General features: G+C 36.6%; 2 protein-coding genes across 3 annotated transcripts; both read left to right on the forward strand.

The window, feature by feature from the left end:
• Window positions 1–2,695: 2,695 nt before the first annotated feature.
• Window positions 2,696–5,213, forward strand: LOC112054324 (uncharacterized). The gene is made up of 2 exons (XM_024094072.2): window positions 2,696–4,283; window positions 4,847–5,213. The coding sequence occupies exon 1, from the start codon at window positions 2,902–2,904 to the stop codon at window positions 4,147–4,149; it is 1,248 nt and encodes a 415-aa protein (XP_023949840.2). The 5' UTR covers window positions 2,696–2,901; the 3' UTR covers window positions 4,150–4,283; window positions 4,847–5,213.
• Window positions 5,214–5,804: 591 nt separating this feature from the next.
• Window positions 5,805–21,003, forward strand: LOC112054325 (WD repeat-containing protein 48 homolog). Of its 2 annotated transcripts, XR_008251592.1 has the most exons (5): window positions 5,805–7,639; window positions 8,205–8,369; window positions 9,440–9,607; window positions 10,297–10,477; window positions 11,373–21,003. XR_008251592.1 is itself a non-coding variant. In XM_024094075.2 (4 exons), exons 1-4 carry the CDS (start codon window positions 6,128–6,130, stop codon window positions 10,390–10,392), a joined length of 1,941 nt encoding a protein of 646 aa, XP_023949843.1. In that variant the 5' UTR covers window positions 5,805–6,127; the 3' UTR covers window positions 10,393–21,003. The 2 variants fall into 2 exon arrangements, 1 of the variants encoding a protein (XP_023949843.1); XM_024094075.2 differs by having other exon boundaries at window positions 10,297–21,003.
• Window positions 21,004–22,093: the final 1,090 nt, after the last annotated feature.

Here is a 22,093-nt window from a genome sequence, read left to right on the forward strand (position 1 = left end):
TTTCTTACCTCTAAGAAATTTTCATTAAAACTTCTCAACCTGGTGTTGGGATGTTTGTAGCTTTTTTTTATTCTTTACAAGTTAGCCCTTGACCACAATCTCACCTGATGGTTAGTGATGATGTAAGCTAAATGTGTCAGTAAGTAATTGTATCGAAACCAGTGCGCAGTATGTGGGTTTAGGTATTAGTAACTACAAAGCCGCAAAGAAACAAATTCACACTATGAACTTATTTAAGAGCAATTATACAATTTCGTCATTCAAGGGCGTAGCCAAGATCCTATCGATGGGGGGGGGGCAGCTATACTTAAACTGAGTACCTATATCACAATACAAATTGATACTGTCCGACCGAAATTAGGTTTTACGGCCGAAACCAAAACCGAAATTCATGAGCCAAAAACCTAAACTTCCATAAAAAGTCACTTTTTCGTACTAAAGAAACAAAATTAGTTATATTGAAAATCATATTTTTTCTAACAATTTGGACAACAAATTCTAACAATTTGGTATTTCTGCAACCAATCAACCGATGTTTACGTGTTTGCCAGTGTTTTTGAATAATTCAAAAACAAGCTTTTACATAAATTTTCGAAAACGATTCATAAGAATAATTTCAACCAAATCGACAAATAATAATAATCATCATTTATTTCAGATTTCAAATCCATAGATTGTTAGTATATTAGTTAAATTTCTAACCTACTTATTAAATTAGTATTGTTAGTAACATTGGAATTTTATTATATTTTAAACAATTAATCATAAACGGACAGTCAGGCCTAGCAGCCAATAAGATGCCATTGCTGCTAGCGCGTAATCTGTGTAGGAGAGACACCGCTTTTTTACGCCTTAATACAAAAAAGTCATTGGTATGCGTGTCTGCGAACATTCTTGAAGCGGCACCATGGTAGCCTAAACAGCATCCTAAAGGCATTGTTATACTGAAGACGCAGGGCGTTATAGGCCCGACACGTATATGTCACCCACATGGTCTAAGCCCACAGGCCACCGGTATAAAAGGACTGACCGAACGCTTTGAATAAAGTAATTTTCACGTCTGCAGTGCACCGGGAGAAACTGCGGGCAAGCATATTGCCACTCACCGCTAATGACCTGCGTTCACGCTCAATGTCATCGTCACCTCGTACGTCTATTTATTAAATCTATATGTATCGTAAAGCCCTTTTAAATGCTGCATATAGTTCAAATAGGTATTAGGTATAAGCCATTATAAATTTATGAGAGGCACACACACATGCAGAAATACATCGTCAAGAAATAGCCACAATCGTCGAGATTTGATGAAACTAAATTTTCTAGAAATTGTGTAAAATTATGTTCAAATTAAAAAAAAATAGATACCTACATAAATAAAAAATAGGCACTAATTTCTGAATTCGTAGTTCGAAGCTCAACGCTCTGTTTGAACATGTCCGACTGATGAAGTATCACGAATTCGAATTTTAATAAAAATAAAAATAAAAAAGTTAAAAAGAAGCTCTAGAGTTGAGTAGCCTAATGTGCAACCAGTCGCCACTTAGATTTTGTCGTCGCCGATTCTGGTTTTGAGAAGCCTAAATGACATAAAATCGCCTACGTTGGCAACACTTTATCTGAGATTAAATCGAATAATCGGTTTTACAAGCCAAAAATTCGATCTTAAATCGATTGATACGCAGAACAGAATCGATTCAGTGAATATCACTTCACACTTCAGCGATTTTGTTCTACGTATATTTCACCCTTGAAAATCGACATTCGATATTTTCTTTTTTCTCGGCCATGTCAGTAAACAAGCATGGTTTATATAAAATGGAAAGAGAAACGATTTCTAAATCTCGATTTTTAGCGAATTGATTTATCCGGTTACATTAGGATTATGTATCTTGTTTTTTGTAAAAAAAGTGGATGCACAATCAGCGACCAATAAATGTCCTCACTCAATGAGTGCCAATCACAACTTCTTGGCACTCAATTCAAGTAGTCGCATTTGCAAATTCAACCATAATCTCAATTCTTGGGATTTTATTGAATATTGGGCTATATTTAAAGGTATAATTTTCTTTACCAATAATTCTAACTGTCAAAGAAAATTTGCCAGTTTGTAGGTGAAATTTTCTACATGATTGTGCGTCCTTTTATTTTATGAGGATTTACCACCAAAAATTATTCGTACTCGACTAAAATTCTGTACGGCCTACAGCTCACTAGCTGAGTAAATATATTCCTTGGCCTACAGCCAAAAAAAATTATTTAAGTTTGACGTTTGTAAATCTAATATAATCTGTGGCAGGGTTCCCAACTTAGGGGTTTTCCCCCCAGATTTAGGGGGCAAATAAGTGAAATGGGATTTTTTTAGGGGTCTGAAATTTTTAGGGGTATTTTCAGGGATTTTTGACTCTTTAATATTTTTTAAATTGATAATAATTTTAATATTTCTTTCTTGGCCTATAATTGGTAAATTTATTCATTGTCAACATGTATGATTTCAAAAAATCTGAATCTTCAGATAAAGACGTAGTATTTTGTCTGTATTAAATATAGACTTTTGAAACATATGACAGCATATAATTTCTAAATTATTATGAATTTATATTTTTTAGGGGGAGAACTCAATAATTAAAGCGATTTTAGGGGTTTTTGACACCAACTTTAGGGATAAATATTTTGGGGAGTTGGTAACACTGATCTGTGGTCCACAATTTACATGAAATATTTAATATAAAATATTTTTAAAATTTTAAACGAGCCAAATAACATTAAATATAGTGATTAAAGAGAGTGAAAAAACACGTATAAGTAAATTGTAAGATACGCTAATGTAAAAACTTTTGTTAAAATCTGTATTCTTTGATTTTGAGTGTCAATTAGTAGAGGTAATTTACAGTTTACACTAAAATGTTCAATTACGAGGCATGTAAAAAAGAATACCTCGCAAAATTGGAAAAAATGCGTTTTGTAAGAAAAAACTGTCCACTTAATGAGAAAAGTAAGAAGGAACTGATTTCACTTGTTAAAAATAAAACCGGCCTAGACGCCAAATATGAGGTAATTATGCACAATAACAAGGAGACACTCATATTAAAAAGAGTCCCTGGTATGCCTATTGTAGAAGTTTTACAAGCAACAGAATGTTTTGCTGTAATGGCAGAAGCACATTTACTAGAAGATCATTCACCCTGTGCACAAATGGAGTTATTTTTAAAAGCATTCTATTCCATTCCCACAATTCTTATCGACATTTTTTTACACAGTTGTAATGTGTGTAATTTAAATGGTACTGTAAAAAATAAAAAAAAACTTGAAATAGAAGAAACATCAGCCCAAAAACTGAACAAAATGTATACAACTGAATTTACTGTTTACTGTACAATTATTCCGATACAAATGGCTTCAGATAACGGATTATGTTATGTCATAGTATATGTTGATGCTTGCACTAATTATGTTGTTTTAAGATCAACATACTCAAGAGGCCATCATGTAGTTGCCTATGAACTATTGAAGATTTTTCTTGATTTTGGAATACCACAATACTTAAAAGTATATTATGGCGATGAATATTATAAAACTATATTGGAAATTTTAAATACTACAGACATATTTTTACAATTGCCAGATGTTAAGTGTATAAAAAGTAAAAAAGCTATTGACTGGGCAACAGTAAATTCTATTTCGCTTCTCAAATTATGGGCTAGTGCTAGTAACAGTCCTAATTGGGCCATGGGTTTGAAAGAAGTGCAGTGGCAGTTAAATCGTACCATTGACAATAACATAATAAAATCAAGAAAACTGCTTCCTTTTCAAATTAGGTCTCAATATCACGCCCATTTTGGTTTTTCGTCAAATGATCATGTTATCAAAATCACCAATAAATCAGTTAAAATTCAATCTAATCAAACTAATAGTAAAATTCTTACTTTTAATGATCATTGTTTAAAATGTAGAGAAAAAGTTTATGATATATATTATAAAAGCTGTGTAGTATGTAAACAAAAATGTCATTTTAATTGTTGCGTTACAAATTCAATTCAATTATCACCAAATGTGTACAAATTGGAAAGTATTTGTGAGTCTTGTGCAGAATTTGTAAAACAGACATCAGAAACACAAAGCGCTGCCTCAACATCAAGTGTTGCCATATAATTTAACATAAATGCAAATAAAATATAAGAAAATCCTATATGAACATATCTGGGAAACCAAAATAACTGAACATACTATTAAAGTATGTACAATGTACGATGCCTATGTACAATGCAGCTTTTACTGCAATCTTGGTGAGTAAAACTTCTTTTTGAAACCTAAGTCTCAAGTTTACTAACAACCAATTATTATGATGAAATGTTGCAATCACATTTTTAGGAGTAACCATACAGAACCTGAATTAAACCTAACCTTTGAAGCTCTATTCCTGAGGTATAGAGAAATTAACTTTTAGACAATCTATACTGATATTATAAAAATGTAAAGTTTGTGGTAATCGCTGTATCTTCTGAATCATTGTTGAAAATTAATTTACCATTAGAAAGCCTATGTAACTATATATGTAACTTGTGAGTGTCATAGTGAAACATGGTCTAGGTGGGTGAAACAAATTGCGGGGTGTTTGCTATTAAGACATAAATTGGTTGAAAAAATCTATTTGCATACAGAAGCCACAGGAATAATGTGAAAATTGTGATATTGTAAATATAAAGTTCTAAATTAATTATGAAATTGAGCCTCAATAGCCCAGTAGATATGACCTCTGCCTTCAATTCTGAGGGCATAGATTTGAATCTGATCCGGGGCATGCACCAGGCACCTCCAACTTTTAATGCTTTTCTTTTTAAAATTACAGGTATAAATCAACTCCAGAATCAGCGCTGTTGATACTGACCCCTGGCAAACTTATTGCTTACAGACAAACATACCATGAGGAAAACTGTTAAAAGTAATGGTTATAAGCAGAAGATTATCAGAACAAATGACTCCCCAGCAATTTGTGCACATAGAACCTGACACATGAAGGTATGCAGAAAAAGCCCAGATAGAAGGAAAAGAACAGAAGAAAATAAGCAGTCTTCACCCTTATTTAGGCTCTTTTGTAATCTGTGTTTCTGAGTTTTTTCATCTGGAACCTTTATTTTTTTTTTATCATCAAGACTGGTTTTGAAATTGTTTCTAGTGATGGATAATAACTCAATAAATGACCACATTTTACTAGACTGAATTGAAATTTTATTTTTATTGAGTAATTTTGATTCAGGATGTTTTTCTTTTAGAACTATTAAGCTGAACAATAAGCTGTATATATGTTTTTTGCAACAATGTAGAAAATAATTAAAACATAATATTACCTGGTAGAATGCACATTATTGGTGTATTATAGTTTTAATTAAATAAGTGTAATTAAAACATGTTGCTATAAAATATATATTTTTTTGTATATTTGGAACAATTTTTTTTTTTAAATTAAACTTATAAGTATAGGCTTGCTTGCATCTTACAGCACTCCATTAATAGTCAGTTTAAGGTCAGGCCTCTTCCATAAAAAGGGGATTTTATAGTTTTAACCCAGCACACTACTTCAGTATGAGTTGGTGGACTTTGGGTGGGTGGTGTAGTATAGTTATTTTTTAAATAACTATATGTACAATAACTATTTATTAAATAATTATATGTAAATGTCGTGTAGAAACCAAAAGGGGTGTGGATTTTCATTCTACTCCAAACAAGATAGCCTGCTTCCATCTAAGTTTGCATGATCACTTACCATCAGGTGAGATTTTGGTCAAAGTGCACGTGCAAGAATAAAAAAAATCTTTTCTTTGACAGAGAGATAACGTCTACCGAGTCCGGTCCATTTGTAATTGGTCTGAGCCATACACACGATTTTCAACTCTTCTCACGTCCTTATACCGTTATTAATGGTCTAAGCTTACGTCTTACGTAGGGAATCGTAGACAGAGAAAGTTTGTCTAGGAGTGCAAATGCTAAAATGACAATAATTTGACAAATGTCAAGTAAGTCAATTGTCAAACTTAATCAAATTATCGTGACGTTTGATGAACCTCAATATATTAAATTTCGTAAAATTATCTTGTAGTAGAATACAATTACTAATTTAAAATGTCGGAAAATGGCCACAATGCGTAAAAAGACCCAAGTTTCGTTTGTGATTCGGGACGAGGAGGAAAGGAGGCACAAAAATGGTGTAAGTTCTTTACAACTAGACCCGATACAAGGTAGGCTCTATTCGGCCGGTCGAGATGGAATTATACGCGTTTGGCACACTGGCGGTGGCACTCAAGATCGGTACATACAGAGTATGGAACACCATACCGACTGGGTTAACGATATAGTGCTTTGCTGTGGCGGTAAGAATCTTATAAGCGCATCCTCTGACACTACCGTGAAGGTATGGAACGCCCCAAAAGGTTTCTGTATGTCCACCTTAAGGACTCACAAAGACTACGTACGGACCCTAGCCTACGCAAAGGACAAAGAACAGGTTGCTAGTGCCGGTTTAGACCGTGCAATATTTCTGTGGGATGTTAATACTCTAACAGCTCTGACTGCTAGTAACAATACAGTTACCACCTCGAGTTTAGTAGGTAATAAGGAGTCCATATACAGCCTGGCTATGAACCCTCCTGGCACAATTCTTGTTAGTGGTTCCACAGAAAAAGTACTCAGGGTTTGGGACCCTAGAAACTGTTCTAGACTCATGAAACTGAAAGGTCACGCTGACAATGTTAAGGCACTAGTAGTCAGTAGAGATGGGTCCCAATGTGTATCAGGAAGTTCTGATGGTACAATAAAACTTTGGTCATTATCACAGCAGAGATGTGTATCAACTATTCGAGTTCATTCAGAAGCTGTTTGGGCTCTTCTGGCCACAGAAAACTTTACTCATATCATATCTGGTGGAAGAGATCGTCTAGTCATTATAACTGAACTCAGAGACCCAGATAACTTTATGATAGTTTGTGAAGAGACTGCACCCATTCTTAAATTATGTTTCACTGCCGATCAGCAAAGCGTGTGGGTCGCCACTTCGGACTCTGACATAAGATGTTGGAAGCTTCCACCTCTTAATTCATTACACTCTGACATGTACAATCAAAATAATTATAACACCAATAATGTATATCAAACACAACCCCAGCACCACATCGCGGGTGGTAGAGCAATAAAACATTACACAGTGCTGAATGGAAAAAGGCACATTTTGACTAAGGATACAGCTAACAATGTTGTTCTTTACGACGTGTTGAAAGCTTGCAAAGTGGAAGATTTAGGAGAAGTTGACTATGAAGAGGAAGTAAAGAAACGTTTTAAAATGATTTATGTACCAAACTGGTTCAACGTTGATTTAAAGACTGGGATGCTGACAATACATTTAGGGCAGGATGAGACTGACTGTTTCAGTGCCTGGGTCAGTGCTAAGGAGGCAGGGCTGACAACTGAAATGGATCAGAAAGTAAACTTTGGTGCATTATTGCTACAAGCTCTGCTGGAACACTGGAGCCACCCGAACAGAGTGAATGAAGGAGGACAGAAGGTGATTGGGAACAATTTCTTCAATGTTCCGTTGCATACACCATTGATATTCAGTGAAGTGGGTGGCAGAACACTTTATAGATTGCAGGTAATTGGTTTTGTTACAATTTTATTAGACACCATCATAATTATAGTAATGGATCCTTGATTACCAGTAACACACAGATACATTTAAATTACTATTTTGTAACAGAATTGGACCTTATAAAGTTTTACTATTAGTATATATAAACACAGTATGCAAAAATGAATGTTAAAATAGAAACATATTTAGGTATGAGATATATTAATTGTTCATGTGTTTGTTTTTTTTATTGCTAATCTGAAAATATTTGATGCAATCTGTTGTCTGAGCTGAGGCATTGTTTGAAAGTTAGTTATCAGAGTCAAGTGGGAGAAGCTTCATCCCTATGTCATAGATAGCTGTCTGTTAAGAATTTGCCACCTTTTTTAAGTTGTTGAATTGCTTGTGGTGTTGTCAACTGTACAGCCACCTGGCTGTACAGTTGACAACACTGATGTTAACTCCTCTTTAACAGTGGGTTAAAATAGATTCCAATTAATAATTATTTGAATCACAGAATTACTATTCAAAAGTAGCAAAGTGATAGAGATCTCTTCTTTTTTGATTAATAGTTGTACATACATCGCAGGTAGGTGATGCTGGTGGAGAGACTGAAAGTAATCTACTCATGGAGACTGTACCTTCCTGGGTGGTGGATGTAGCAATAGAGATGGCAGCGCCTAAACTGAACAAACTGCCATTTTATCTTCTACCACATTCCAGTTGTCAAAGCAAACAAGATCGACAGAAGAAGGTAATTTTAAATGTTTATTCTATTGTAGGAAATAGTAGTCGGAGACGGATGTGGCGTCGCTCGATCTCGTTTTGTCTCGTGCCGACGCTAGTTGTCGCGACTTGTTTCCGTAAAGATTAGGGAGTTAGAGAGGGGTAGCGTTCGATTGGCGGGAACGACTTGCGATATAAGACGATCATCGTGCGGTCGACTTCAGTATGCTCGTGGCGTTCTTCGAACCGTCCACATTTCTTGTTGTGTAATTCTTTATGGGTAACTTGGGATAGGCGGGCAGAGTGACTTGAGTTGAAAAGGGGAGTGTTAGTTGACTTTCAAAAAATCCTTTAATCCTACTCACAGCGTTCACAAGTGCGTGACTCCACTCACAATCGTAATAGATGGGTAATGGTCAACGTGATACAGGAACCCCGAGAAGACCTGCAGAACCGCGACTTTAATAAGAAGAAGACAGTTTTTTTTTTATTCTTTACAAGTTAGCCCTTGACTACAGTCTCACCTGATGATACGTGATGATGTAATCTAAGATGGAAGCGGGCTAACTTGTTAGGAGGAGGATGAAAATCCACGCTGCTTTCGGTTTCTACACGACATCATACCGGAACGCTAAATTGCTTGGCGGTACATCTTTGTCGGTAGGGTGGTAACTAGCCACGGCCGAAGCCTCCCACCAGCTAGACCTGGACCAATTAAGAAAACCTCAATCGGCCCAGCCGGGGATCAAACCCAGAACCTCCGTCATTAAATCCACCGCACATACCACTGCACTATGGAGGCCTTCGAGTTTGATTTGTTACCTAATTAAGTTGTCCTGACAATGTGAATCACAACCGTTGTTCAACATTGGTTTTCTTATTTTTTAAATCCACTTTTGAAGCTTCTGCTAAAACTATAATATGTACTAAAGTAAAAAATAACTAAATAAATTAAAGTAAAGTGTGAGAGGACCTAAAAACAAATGACTGAATTTGAAATACAAATGCTTATGTAATATTCGAAGGAAGCAAAAATAACTTTTGCTTACTGATTTCGTATAATCTGAAGTATAATAGATAACAAATATTGTGTTTCAGGACCGGCTAGTCGCGAACGATTTCATCCAGTGCCGCAAAGTAGCAGAGCATGTGGTGGAGAAGATTGTCGGCGGTGGCGATGTGAACGGAGCCAGTGCTGGCAAGAACAGTGAGGACAGTGTCAATGACTCGCCAGAAGAGAGGGTCGAGCTGCTGTGCTGCGATCAGGTAAGCTTTGCCAGACGAAAAGATTGAAATATAATTTTTTGTTTAGCTGTTCTCATGCGATCAGTCGGCAGATTGAACATAGGTGATGTAGGAAAATTTTGACACTGAAAGAAGAAATAAAATCCAGGAACAACTACAAAGCTAGACTACAAAGCTAATCAGAATCTTTGATGGCCTCCGCGATTTGCAAGACAGAGGTTGTCTGGAGGCTGTCTTTTCAATCGTTGAATTGCCTGTGGTATAGTTAATTGAACAGCCAGGTGATTCAGATGGTTTTTTTAATTTTTTATTCATTACAAGTTAGCCCTTGACTATCTCTTCTGTCTTTCCTGATGGTAAGTGATGACTCAATCTAAGATGGAAACGGGGTAACTTGTTAGGAGAAGAATGAAAATCCACATCCTTTTCGGTTTTTAAACGGCATTGTACCGGAACGCTAAATCGCTTGGCGGTCCTTCTTTTGCCGGTAACTACCACCCTACCGGCAAAAGAAGGACGGCCGAAGTCTCCTACCAGCCAGACCTGGACTAATTTAGAAAACCTCAAACGGCCCAGCCAGAGATCGAACTAAAGACCTCCGTCTTATAAATCCACCACACATACCACTGCATCATGGAGCTTGTCAAAAATATTAATGTTGTTTAAACAGTAACAACAATTATTATTATAATAAATGTTTTACTTTTCAGGTATTGGACCCTAACATGGACTTAAGGACAGTGAGGCACTTTATATGGAAGTCCAGTGTGGAGTTCACATTGCACTACAGAGTGTTGAAACAATGAAAATCAATTGTTTTCTCTACGGAATTGAACAAACAGTTGAGAAAGTGTTGTGTTGTCTTTGATCAAGACAAGGAGGTTTCGTACAGTGAGTTGATTTAAATTGTATTGCTATTAAACTTGTAGACTTAAAGATTCTGTGGTTGTTCGAATTTTGTCATTTTATAAAAACTAATAGTTTGTTAGCCCATGCTCTAACTAACTCTCTGAAAAAATTCATTAAAATTGAACTTTTCTTGTGAGTCAGTGACACTTTTAACTTAGAGCATGTAGGCCTATGATTTTTTTTCTCTTCTGGGTTTATCTGCGCTCAGTAAAACATCTATAAACAGATATGTTCTATGATACTCATAACGTCGCTTTTCACTCAATATATGTTGTGAAGAGAAAGACATATTGGTGACTAATAGCGGCGGAGTTGTCCCAGTTCTTTCTTACAATGCAGTGATCCTAAGTCTATAGTTGTCTACCATACTTATTGGTAGATTGGTCAACATTCAGCTTTTATAAAATGACAAAGGTCTGGCAGTCACAAGCTCTTGCTCTAAAGAGTTTTAAAGCACAAACTTTTGATTGACAGTTCCTTGATTTTGTTACTGGGTATAATAAATTAGTGATATTGTATATAAAAAGTTTAATAACACACCTAATTATATAGGCATCCTAATGTGAGCCCGAGAACTCTCGTGATGTGAGATACATGTTCACTGAGAATAGAAAAACTATTAATAACCTATAACATATTTAAAAAAAAAATATCTTTTCTCAGCTAAACCTCAATAAACTTGCAGTCAATCAAAAGAATGTGTTTTGCCCTTTTACTACTTACCAGGGATGTTGTGGGGGTGGTTAACCATTACCAAAACTATCAATGTTTGTACAAAAACAAATGTAAACAGAGGTTGAGAACCATCCTTTGTATTTTTTTAACAATAAAGAGAGAAATATGGTAACATACCATGGATCCACTATGTGTGTGCCAGGTCCATTGTCTCCAACTATAGTCTGGCAAGATGACACTCCCATGATTCGTGGGCGACGGGGGAAAAGACTGCGCGAGTGTGAAATCGTGCAGGACAACATCTTATCCCGACCATCGACTTCCCATCAAAACTTTGAAATCACGCCGAAGACAATAATTTATAACAAACTTCAAGCTCGTTAGAATTAATCCAACATAATTCCCAGAAAATTAAATTTTAAGAATTGTACATTCAATAATTGTATTTTCAAATAAAAGTTCTGAATTTTACTACTTAGTTTAATTTCCGCTGAAGTACTATACAAGCCTTGGCCGCAACTAGGCATTGATGGACTTGCGTATGTGTGCCTCGTCTTCGCCTCGGCCCATATCACACGTTCGTCCTTCAATGTCTCTCTTGCTGAGTATACTATATCCCATCTATTTCCTTAGCATTTTCTAGTTAGTTCAGGTGGATACAGTCCATTTATGTACCTGAACTTTCATACCCATAACATCCCTGGTATCTAATAATTTTTAAAATATGTTCTGTATTTTTAATAGGGCTGTAATGACTTTGTAACCTGTATATTTATATTTCTTATTAAATATTAACATAGTGCAGAGTTTAAACTCTAGACTACTTATATTACTAAAGTATGCTTGATTGATGTATTTGCAAATAGAATGTCTGTTGAATGGGTAGGTTAAATAGCGTTTAATTCATTGAAATAAATTTAAGATTTATTTTATAAACAATAAATGTATAAAGAGTAAAGTAACTTTATTCACATTATTTTGATTCGTCAAATTGATGTTTGACCACATTCCTTTCTAATTGGAATCAAATACAATCCAATTGTAGTTCTTCTTTTCTCCATAAGACGGTTTACCTTAACCTTTGGATGTATTAGTAACTTAAGAGCGCGCAGCGCGTCGGTACGATATGGATAAAATTCGAAGCGCATGCGAGACGCCGAGTTATGACTTTCTTCACGTGAGTGAAAAGCACGGAGCGATTGACGCGCGACGCAAATTTTATGACGTGAGCACCAAAACCATTTTTACCTAATTGCAAGTAAATTAAACAACATAACGAAAAACAAAATGGCCATGTTCAAGATTTATACCTAATTTTCTATACAAAACGAAAATTTAAGAAAATAAGTTTGCTTTTCCTGAGATTGAAAGCAAAATGTGAGCAAAACATGTATTTTTCAAAAAAATAAACTATCGAGAAAAGTTTTACAAATTGTGTATTTTGTATAGTCATAACGAAGCTAACACTTTGAAATATCATTTACCCAAATATCAGGCTCCTAAATTTTCCAGTATCTGAGATCCAGAACCATTTGTAACCACCAAATTACATATCGCACACTCTTAAGAGACTATAGCGGCGCGGCGCCGGAGCGGTGTTGCATATAAATACAGTTTTACGCCAGTCCCGACAACTTGAGACATGTTTTCATACATTTCCTAACGCTTAATACGATTCGTCATCACGTTTAATACGCCTACGTGTCACACGCGTGTAATTCCAAATGCGACAAATAAATTACAAAAGACAGATCAGGACATCATAAAGGTCCTTAATCAAGGTTGCAGGACAAGACCCATACATGATATCTTAAAAAAAATAAAAGACCATGACAGCAAACGACCCTTGACATCATACGATTCTCAACTGAAAATTTTGAATATGCACTGTAAAAGTAAAATTTAATTGAAAATTTCGTAATTGCTAATGCATCAAAATCTTTTTGCCATACCAGAATAAGTGATTAAGTAGCATTATTAGGTAGTCTTTACACCAAATACGTAAATTTACGTGGGTTATGCGCACGACATGATTGAACTTTGACTTTGAAACTGAATTTTTTTCCGATCCTGACGTCAGTTTGCCGATGTGTGTGTGCGTATGAGATACGCAAGACACTATAAGCGTCCTCAATTTTACACACAACGTACACGCCAAACTATATACACTACATTTAAAGCTAATCTGTCTTCTGAATGTAATGTAATCTTTTGTAGTTCAATACATTCTTCTTTTCTAAACATTTATTTGATGATATATCACCAGATTAGAACCAGATGTGTTGTGGCTACGTCTAGTTTTAGTTGGTTAGAACTAGATGTAGCCATTTAGTCTTGTTTATTGTCTTTTTATGTTTAATTTTGCCAATTTTTTTTCTGTAATAAATTATGCAAAAGTTTAAAATTTACATTTTATGTTTTCAAAATTCATCTTCATTATTTATTTAGAAAGAACTAAAATTAATATGGACATCTTGTATTTAAACTATGTTGCAAATCACTCTTGTGCCTAAATGTTATCAATGCTACATTATTCTTGCCTAACTTGTATGCATGAATGTTAGTATAATAAATATAGTATGATATCTTGTACTTGTTACCGTTAAATTGTAAAATACGTTACATCACATTATAATCTCACTCCTTATATTATAATCTGCCGTCATATTATGAACTGAAAATACTGACTACAATTTAACGTGTTATTTTTCGGTATATCACGTTAAATCTATCCGAAATTACACAGTAACGTATTTTACAATCTAACGGTGACAAATATATACCAACTTTGTACTTATGATTCAAAAATATTAAATTATACTTAGTAAGTATTACTCGATAGATTGTACATCCATTCACTGTTAGTGTAGAAATCATGGAAAATATTATAAATATTTAGATATATTATGATAATTTTGATTGTTTGAATTGTTTAACACGTTTCACATGGTTTGATTTGGGAAAAACTGACCCAGACAGACAGACTAACTACTGTCTTACTATAGTATAAAATAAATAACTATAACCTCTTGAAAAAAGGTCCTCGTCAAAAAGACTGTCTCAAGAGGTTATAGTTATTTATTTTGTACTATAGTATAGTACTATAGTATGTTCAGTTCACAATGTATCGACAGATTACAATATCGCGAGTGAGAATATAAACTAACGTGTTTTACAATTTAACGGTGACATATATGTATTGATTACCACATTATGTTGATATGTAAACTCGCCGTAAGTTACTCCCAACGATATTTTATACTAGAGACAGGTCACTAGCGCATGAAAACTGAGACGGACAAATGTGCATAATGGGGATGATGACTAGGTTTGAATATATTGATTTTTATGATACATTCGGGTAAATAAGGTCAATGTTAACTAATTTATACATAAAAAGCGAAGATTGTCTCGATATTTGCAAAATAAATGAGATTATAAAATTTCAAAATCTATTAAAAATTTATTAGATGAAAATTCATACAATTTTAGCTTCCTTACATTAAATGTTTTTAATATATGAACTACTAGCAGGTGCCCGCGACTTCGTCCGCGTGAAAATCGATGTACATTTTCGACGCCGTCGCCCCTTCTATTTATATTTTCTATTTATGTTTTATATATAAAAATTATAAAATCACAGCCCCGACCGAAGGCCGGTGTACAATAATGTGCGCGTTTTTTGTGCTTGGGTAAAATGCAAAGTCGTAGCCATCGTCGGAGGCCCTATCCAGCCCCCGGCCGACGGCCGTCGTGCAATTAATTGTGTCTGCGTTAAGTGCCCAGCCGTAGCCACGGTCGAAGACCCTATCACAAACTCCCGGACGAAAGAGGGTGCACAACAAAGTACGTACTTTTTTGTGCTTGAGTAAAATGCCCAGCCGTAGCCACGGTCGGAGGCTGCATCACAAACTCCCGGCCAAAGGCCGGGTCACAATACAGTGCGCGGCCGAAGACCGCGCGTTCCGTTTTTTGTGCATCGGTAAAATGCCCAGCCGTAGTCACGGTCGAAGGCTGTATCATTAACTCCTGGCCGAAGGCCGGGCCACAATACAGTGCGCGGCCGAAGGCTACGCGTTCCGTTTTTCGTGCTTAGGTAAAATGCCCAGCCGTAGTCACGGTCGAAGGGTGTATCATAAACTCCCGGCCGAAGGCCGGGCTACAATACAGTGCGTGAAGGCTCTATCACAAACTCCCAGCCGAAGGCCAGGCTACAATACGGTGAGCGGCCGAAGGCCGCGCGTTCCGTTTTCTGTGCATCGGAAAAATGCCCAGCCGTAACCACGATCAGAGGCCATATTACAAATCCCCGGCCGAAGGTCGCGCTTTTTTTTGTTTGGATAAAATACCCAGCCGTAGTCACGGTCGAAGGCTGTATCATAAACTCCTGGCCGAAGACCGGGCCACAATACAGTGCGCGGCCGAAGGCTACGCGTTCCGTTTTTCGTGCTTGGGTAAAATGCCCAGCCGTAGTCACGGTCGAAGGCTGTATCATAAACTACAATACGGTGAGCGGCCGAAGGCCGCGCGTTCCGTTTTCTGTGCACCGGAAAAATGCCCAGCCGTAGTCACGATCAGAGGCCATATTACAAACCCCCGGCCGAAGGCCGCGCTTTTTTTTGCTTGGCTAAAATACCCAGCCGTAGTCAAGGTCGAAGGCTGTATCATACACTCCCGGCCGAAGGCCACGCGTTCCGTTTTTTGTGTTTGGGTAAAAAGCCCAGCCGTAGTTACGGTCGAAGGCTGTATCATAAACTCCCGGCCGAAGGCCGGGCTACAAAACAGTGCGCGAAGGCTCTATCACAAACTCCCGGCCGAAGGCCGGGCTACAATACGGTGAGCGGCCGAAGGCCGCGCGTTCCGTTTTCTGTGCATCGGAAAAATGCCCAGCCGTAGCCACGATCAGAGGCCATATTACAAACCCCCGACCGAAGGCCGCGCTTTTTTTTGTTTGGGTAAAATACCCAGCCGTAGTCACGGTCGAAGGCTGTATCATAAACTCCCGGCCGAAGGCCGGGCTACAATATAGTGCGCGAAGGCTCTATCACAAACTCCTGGCCGAAGGCTGGGCTACAGTACGGTTCCGCGTTCCGTTTTCTGTGCATCGGAAAAATGCCCAGCCGTAGCCACGATCAGAGGCCATGTTACAAACCCCCGACCGAAGGCCGCGCTTTTTTTTGTTTGGGTAAAATACCCAGCCGTAGTCACGGTCGAAGGCTGTATCATAAACTCCCGGCCGAAGGCCGGGCTACAATATAGTGCGCGAAGGCTCTATCACAAACTCCTGGCCGAAGGCTGGGCTACAGTACGGTTCCGCGTTCCGTTTTCTGTGCATCGGAAAAATGCCCAGCCGTATCCACGATCAGAGGCCATATTACAAACCCCCGGCCGAAGGCCGCGCGTTCAATTTTTTGTGCTTGGGTAAAATGCCCAGCCGTAGTCACGGTCGAAGGGTTTATCACAAACTCCCGGCCGAAGGCTACGCGTTCCGTTTTTCGTGCTTGGGTAAAATGCCCAGCCGTAGTCACGGTCGAAGGCTGCATCACAAACTCCCGGCCGAAGGCCGGGCTACAAAACAGTGCGCGAAGGCTCTACCACAAACTCCCGGCCGAAGGCCGGGCTACAATACGGTGAGCGGCCGAAGGCCGCGCGTTCCGTTTTCTGTGCATCGGAAAAATGCCCAGCCGTAGCCACGATCAGAGGCCATATTACAAACCCCGGCCGAAGGCCGCGCTTTTTTTTTGCTTGGGTAAAATACCCAGCCGTAGTCAAGATCGAAAGCTGTATCATACACTCCCGGCCGAAGGCCTCGCGTTCCATTTTTTGTGTTTGGGTAAAATGCCCAGCCGTAGTTACGATCAGAGGCCATATTACAACACCCCGACCGAAGGCCGCGCTTTTTTTTGTTTGTGTAAAATACCCAGCCGTAGTCACGGTCAAAGACCCTATCACAAACTCCCGGCCAAATGCCGGTCTATAATAAAGTTTACGTACAAACTTTCAACCCCTATTTCACCCCCTTCTGATTTTATTTTCGCTATAAAAAGTTTTCTATAACCTGCCCCGTATTATGTTCTCAAACCGTGCTAAGTTTCATTTGAATTCATTCAGTAGTTTCAGTGTGATGCCCGGTCAACAAAAAATAGGGACAGACAGACAAATAATCGAAAAAAAATGTTTTTGAATTCAGTATCGATTGTATAATGCCCTATGATAATTTTTTTTTTAAATTAATCAAAAAGTTCTGTAATTTGACCTGTTACAGTTTTATTATAAGTATATAGATAAGTATTTAATAGCTATTGCGCCAAATTCGTGCTCTTTTTATAGTAATAAATCTTGCATACCATTATACGATAAAAAAGTAGACAATGTGACTATTTAAACACAAAAAGGATTATTCAGTTTGAACCTGAACTTTTAAGTAGTTCCTGAGATTAGTTTCGCGCGTTCAACCAAATAAACAAACAAATTGGTCAGTTGAGTATAGAATATGTGCCTCAATATCGATATTACACAGTTTTAGTGGAAATCTCGTTTCTCCAAATAACGCCTGCGAATCAATTTGAGCAATCCGGTTTTTTCAAGATAACTTTTTTCTATCTGTCCGATTTTAATGAAACAAAGCCTATATGTTGCCATGAACTTTGCTTAATCTATTTGTGAAATCCGCGTCAAAATCCGTTCAGCAGAACCAGAGAATAGCACGAACATACAGACAGAAGGACAGACAGACAGGCAAAAAAATAAAAAAAATATATTTTTGTATTCTATTGCTCATTTCTAATCGCCCTAACTTGATTTTAGTTAAATTTGGTCAAAGTACAGACACTCAATTTCTACTCTTTTATTATAGTATAGATAGATAGATAGATATATGCTGTCGCGACATTTTTTGTAGAAAATGATGTGTGCTGCGAGTGAATGACGCTGCTGTATTTGCAACCCCTTGGCCTTTTGAATAGCAATGACAATGCTTGAGGGAATTAGCAGACTGTTGGGAAGGCGCCATGTACACCTTGGGTTACATTATTGGAGTTTTAGGAAGGATCTTTAATTTTTTTTTAAATAAAATATAGCCTATAGCCTTCCTCGATAAATGGGCTATCTATCACCGAAAGTATTTTTCAAATCGGACCAGTAGATCCTGAGATTAGCGCGTTCAATCAAACAAACAAACAAACAAACTCTTCCGCTTTATAATATTAGTATAGATAAACATAAACAAAGATATTAGTAATTTTGTTTGAACGCACATACAAACCTAACGATCATTACATTGCCTACGACATTATTAGTTAGTGCCATTTTGTATGGGGCGTTTTTCAGGGATCCGTTGCAGCGCCGCAAATCTGACCCTTTAAATCCCTGTAGCTCCGAAAGTAATGATCGCAGATACCCTGTTCCTTTTACAAAATTGCTTTACTATTAGCATACTCTTAATTTGTATACAATTTAAAAAACTGTTATCATCCCTATTTTTTTAATCTCATTTAATCGCTTATTAAACGACGAAAGTTCTTAAAAAAAAATAATAACAAATGTTAATAAATAAATATTGTCTACAATGTCAAGTTGTGTGTTCAGGAAGTGTAAAAACTTTATATACTTGAATTTAAAAATATAAGTAAACACAAAATTTTGCATCTGTGCGCTCAGTGGAGTAGCTAAATTCAGATCACTTTTTGCGGTGATTTTGTAGGCAGGTAACATTCTTATCTAAAGTATAAAATATCATTGGTTACATGTTTGTTTGTCATTTTCACAGTTTGTACTGTTTGTTGCATAGATTGAAGATGAACTTAATTTTGTATATTACTATTGTGTCCAATAGAGAAATACCTAACTGGTTAAATAATTAACAATTTATAGAAAATAGTATATACATATTAAATTTTCAAACTAGCTTAACAGCATTTGTGTAAAGTAAAAAGTTTAGGTAGGTACTAGATATAACCACAGAATAAAGAATGTCCAGAATGAGTCGTTATAAGAAGCGTGGTGAAGCCGGTGAAACCCATAAAAAATCCCAAACGACACGCGTCTCCTTGACATTCGCATATACAAACTTTTTTCATAATATTTCAAAATTTAACACAAAAATGCTCCATCTTATTTCTTTCATTTTTGTGAACAGTTATTAAAATATTTAAAAATATAAGAGACCATTTTTCTTGAATAATATTGAAAATTACTGATGCGACGCTTCGCGTCGTACTGACTCGAGAATGTATTCGTTTTAAAATTTTGTATTTGGAACGGCTACGACACCGTCGTGTTCCGTGCGCTCTATCTACCTACTATTCTTTAATCTGTGGATATAAATAAGAAGTCTTATTTAACTTAGCATAAAAACAGTACTGTAATTATAACAGCATAGAGCATTTTAAATTCTCGTTCAGACTGAAAATAAAGCAATTTACAAGGTCTTTATGTTTAGAATTGAATCAGAATAGAGACTGGTTAATAATAATTCTGAGCATTTTATTTTACGAGTTTAATGAGACTTTTCTCCAACTTGCGAGGAAAAATCATCTTGAAACCTAAAAATAATATTGAAAATTGTCAACAGATATCGTCAAACTTTTATTGAAGGAGGAAACTTCAAGAAAAATACCTACAGAAGTAATTGGACAAATATTAAGTATTTACGTTAGTGCTTGAAACCAACTAATTACAAATTAACAATAAATTGATTAATTAAAACTATTTATTTATATCTATACAGAGAGAATTACCCATAACTTCAAGGTTTTGACAAGTCCACTTATAGGAGCCGAACGAACTGTTCTAATTCTTTTACCTAAAAAAAAACTTTCTTTTAACTAAAAAAAAGTTTTTGTGTTTTCACACAAAATAATTCAAGTAATTCCGACTATCCATGTAACAAGCTCCTTTATCTCTCCTTGCATTTTTTAATAAGTAATCGTAATGGTAAGACTGTCGATATCGACGAGATATTGCAACTGGCACTCCGCATTTCACTAGTAAGCTACTTCATGATATTTATCAATGAATATGTTTGGCTATCTCATAATATAATGATGCGATATAAGTTACACAATTTAAGGTCTATTTACAAAAGAAATCATTTTTACTCCCAAAATATTTATTTTGGGATACATGTTCCTTAGACATTTTTTTAATTAATTTTGCTTAAAGAATATAACCTTAGAGTTATGGAAAATACTCCTGAGCACCCTGTATAATAGACATACGAGTTTATTTTAAAAGAACGTTTTCCGTTGTTTTTGTCAAGTGGGAGAAAATTTCATAATTAGCTAACAAGTTTCAAAAAACAGATTTCTTAGTTTGCTTTTGAATTTAAATGCACGCTTTATGACGAAAACATGAAAAATATGTAAAAATCTCTGTAGTACCTAACACTTCTTAATATTTAAAGTTTAGTAAAAATTAATTGAATATAATTTTTTCGATGAACAAAACTTATAATATTTATTTATATGAAGCATAATATTAATAAACAAATAATTAATGTACTTGTTGCCTATATATTGTGAAATTAAAAGGTTTCAAGGTGCTACAGCGATTTTTAGCGAATTAAAAGGTTTCGAGGTACTAAGGTACAGCGATTTTTAGCGACTCTTTAGGACCCCCCTTGGTCGACAGAATTTCTTTACTGACATCCAATTTATTTCTATCTTTACATTTTACATATTTTGATTGTTCTATTTATGTATTATAAAAATTATTTTCGGCCGTAAGCTATAGTATTACTTATGTATTACGTGTGCAAAAATGTTTCTTGACTATGATTGGTCAGCATGAATATAAATTATGTAATTATAAATAAAATACTGTTAAATAAAATTGCTTCATATTTTATTCTTACCTACTTAACTTCCTATACCCGTAGGTTGCGTGAAACTAGAGTTAGGTTGATACTGCAACTGCGCAACTGTTATTAACTCGACTGGGATATGTTTTTGAAGTGATGACTTGGGGGGGGGGGGGGGGGGGGTTTTAAACCGAGACTTAACGCGTTACGGCGCTACTCTGTCGGGCTTCCCTTTCTAACACTCATACAGCAGCAGGTTAAGTTTGGTACTACGTCTTCTTCGCTGCGCATGCACACTAATCATGTTCCAAAAGGAGTGGACTCGGAAGTTTGGCGCGACCTATTTGAAAGTTAAATACAGTAGAACCCGTTTAACACGATTTCGCAGGGACCCAACTAAAAACGCGTCTTAGACGGGAAAGCGGGATACGGGATATGGGTGGGGGATAGTGAAAAATATAACGACTAATGTACACATACCTAGTACAAATATTTAGAAGATAGAAAACATTATTCTTTATTTTAAGTAGCAACCTCACCTACTGGACTAAAGAGCCTTAAATGGCCAGGCATTCCCCATTTAAAAAAAGCTGAAAGTTTGACAGCTCATATTCTACCATAGAACCATAGGCATTTAAGTACCTACTGAAGCCCAGGTAAGGCAGCTGGTTTTGAAGAGTCCAGACTTTGGAGTACCTAATATATTTTTTGGTCCTGGACCTAATTTATTTTATTAAGTAGTTACATACGTATTATTTTATTTATAAACCATCATCATCATCATTATCAACCCATATTCTGCTCACTGCTGAGCTCGAGTCTCCTCTGGCCTCTCACAATGAGAGGGGTTAGGCCGATAGTACACCACCCTGGCCCATTGCGGATTGGCAGACTTCACACCCGCAGAGAATTAAGAAAATTCTCTGGTATGCAGGTTTCCTCACGATGTTTTTCCTTCACCGTTTGGGACACGTGATATTTAATTTCGTTAAATGCACACAACTGAAAAGTTTGAGTGGAGGTGCATACCCTGGACCGGACACGAACCCACACCCCTCCGGAATCGGAGGCAGAGTTCATATCCACTGGGCTATCACGGCTCTAAGAGAGAGATCCTGTAGGTT

This window comes from Bicyclus anynana, chromosome 2 (assembly GCF_947172395.1).
Source record: "Bicyclus anynana chromosome 2, ilBicAnyn1.1, whole genome shotgun sequence".
Classification (NCBI taxonomy): Eukaryota; Metazoa; Arthropoda; class Insecta; order Lepidoptera; family Nymphalidae; genus Bicyclus; species Bicyclus anynana.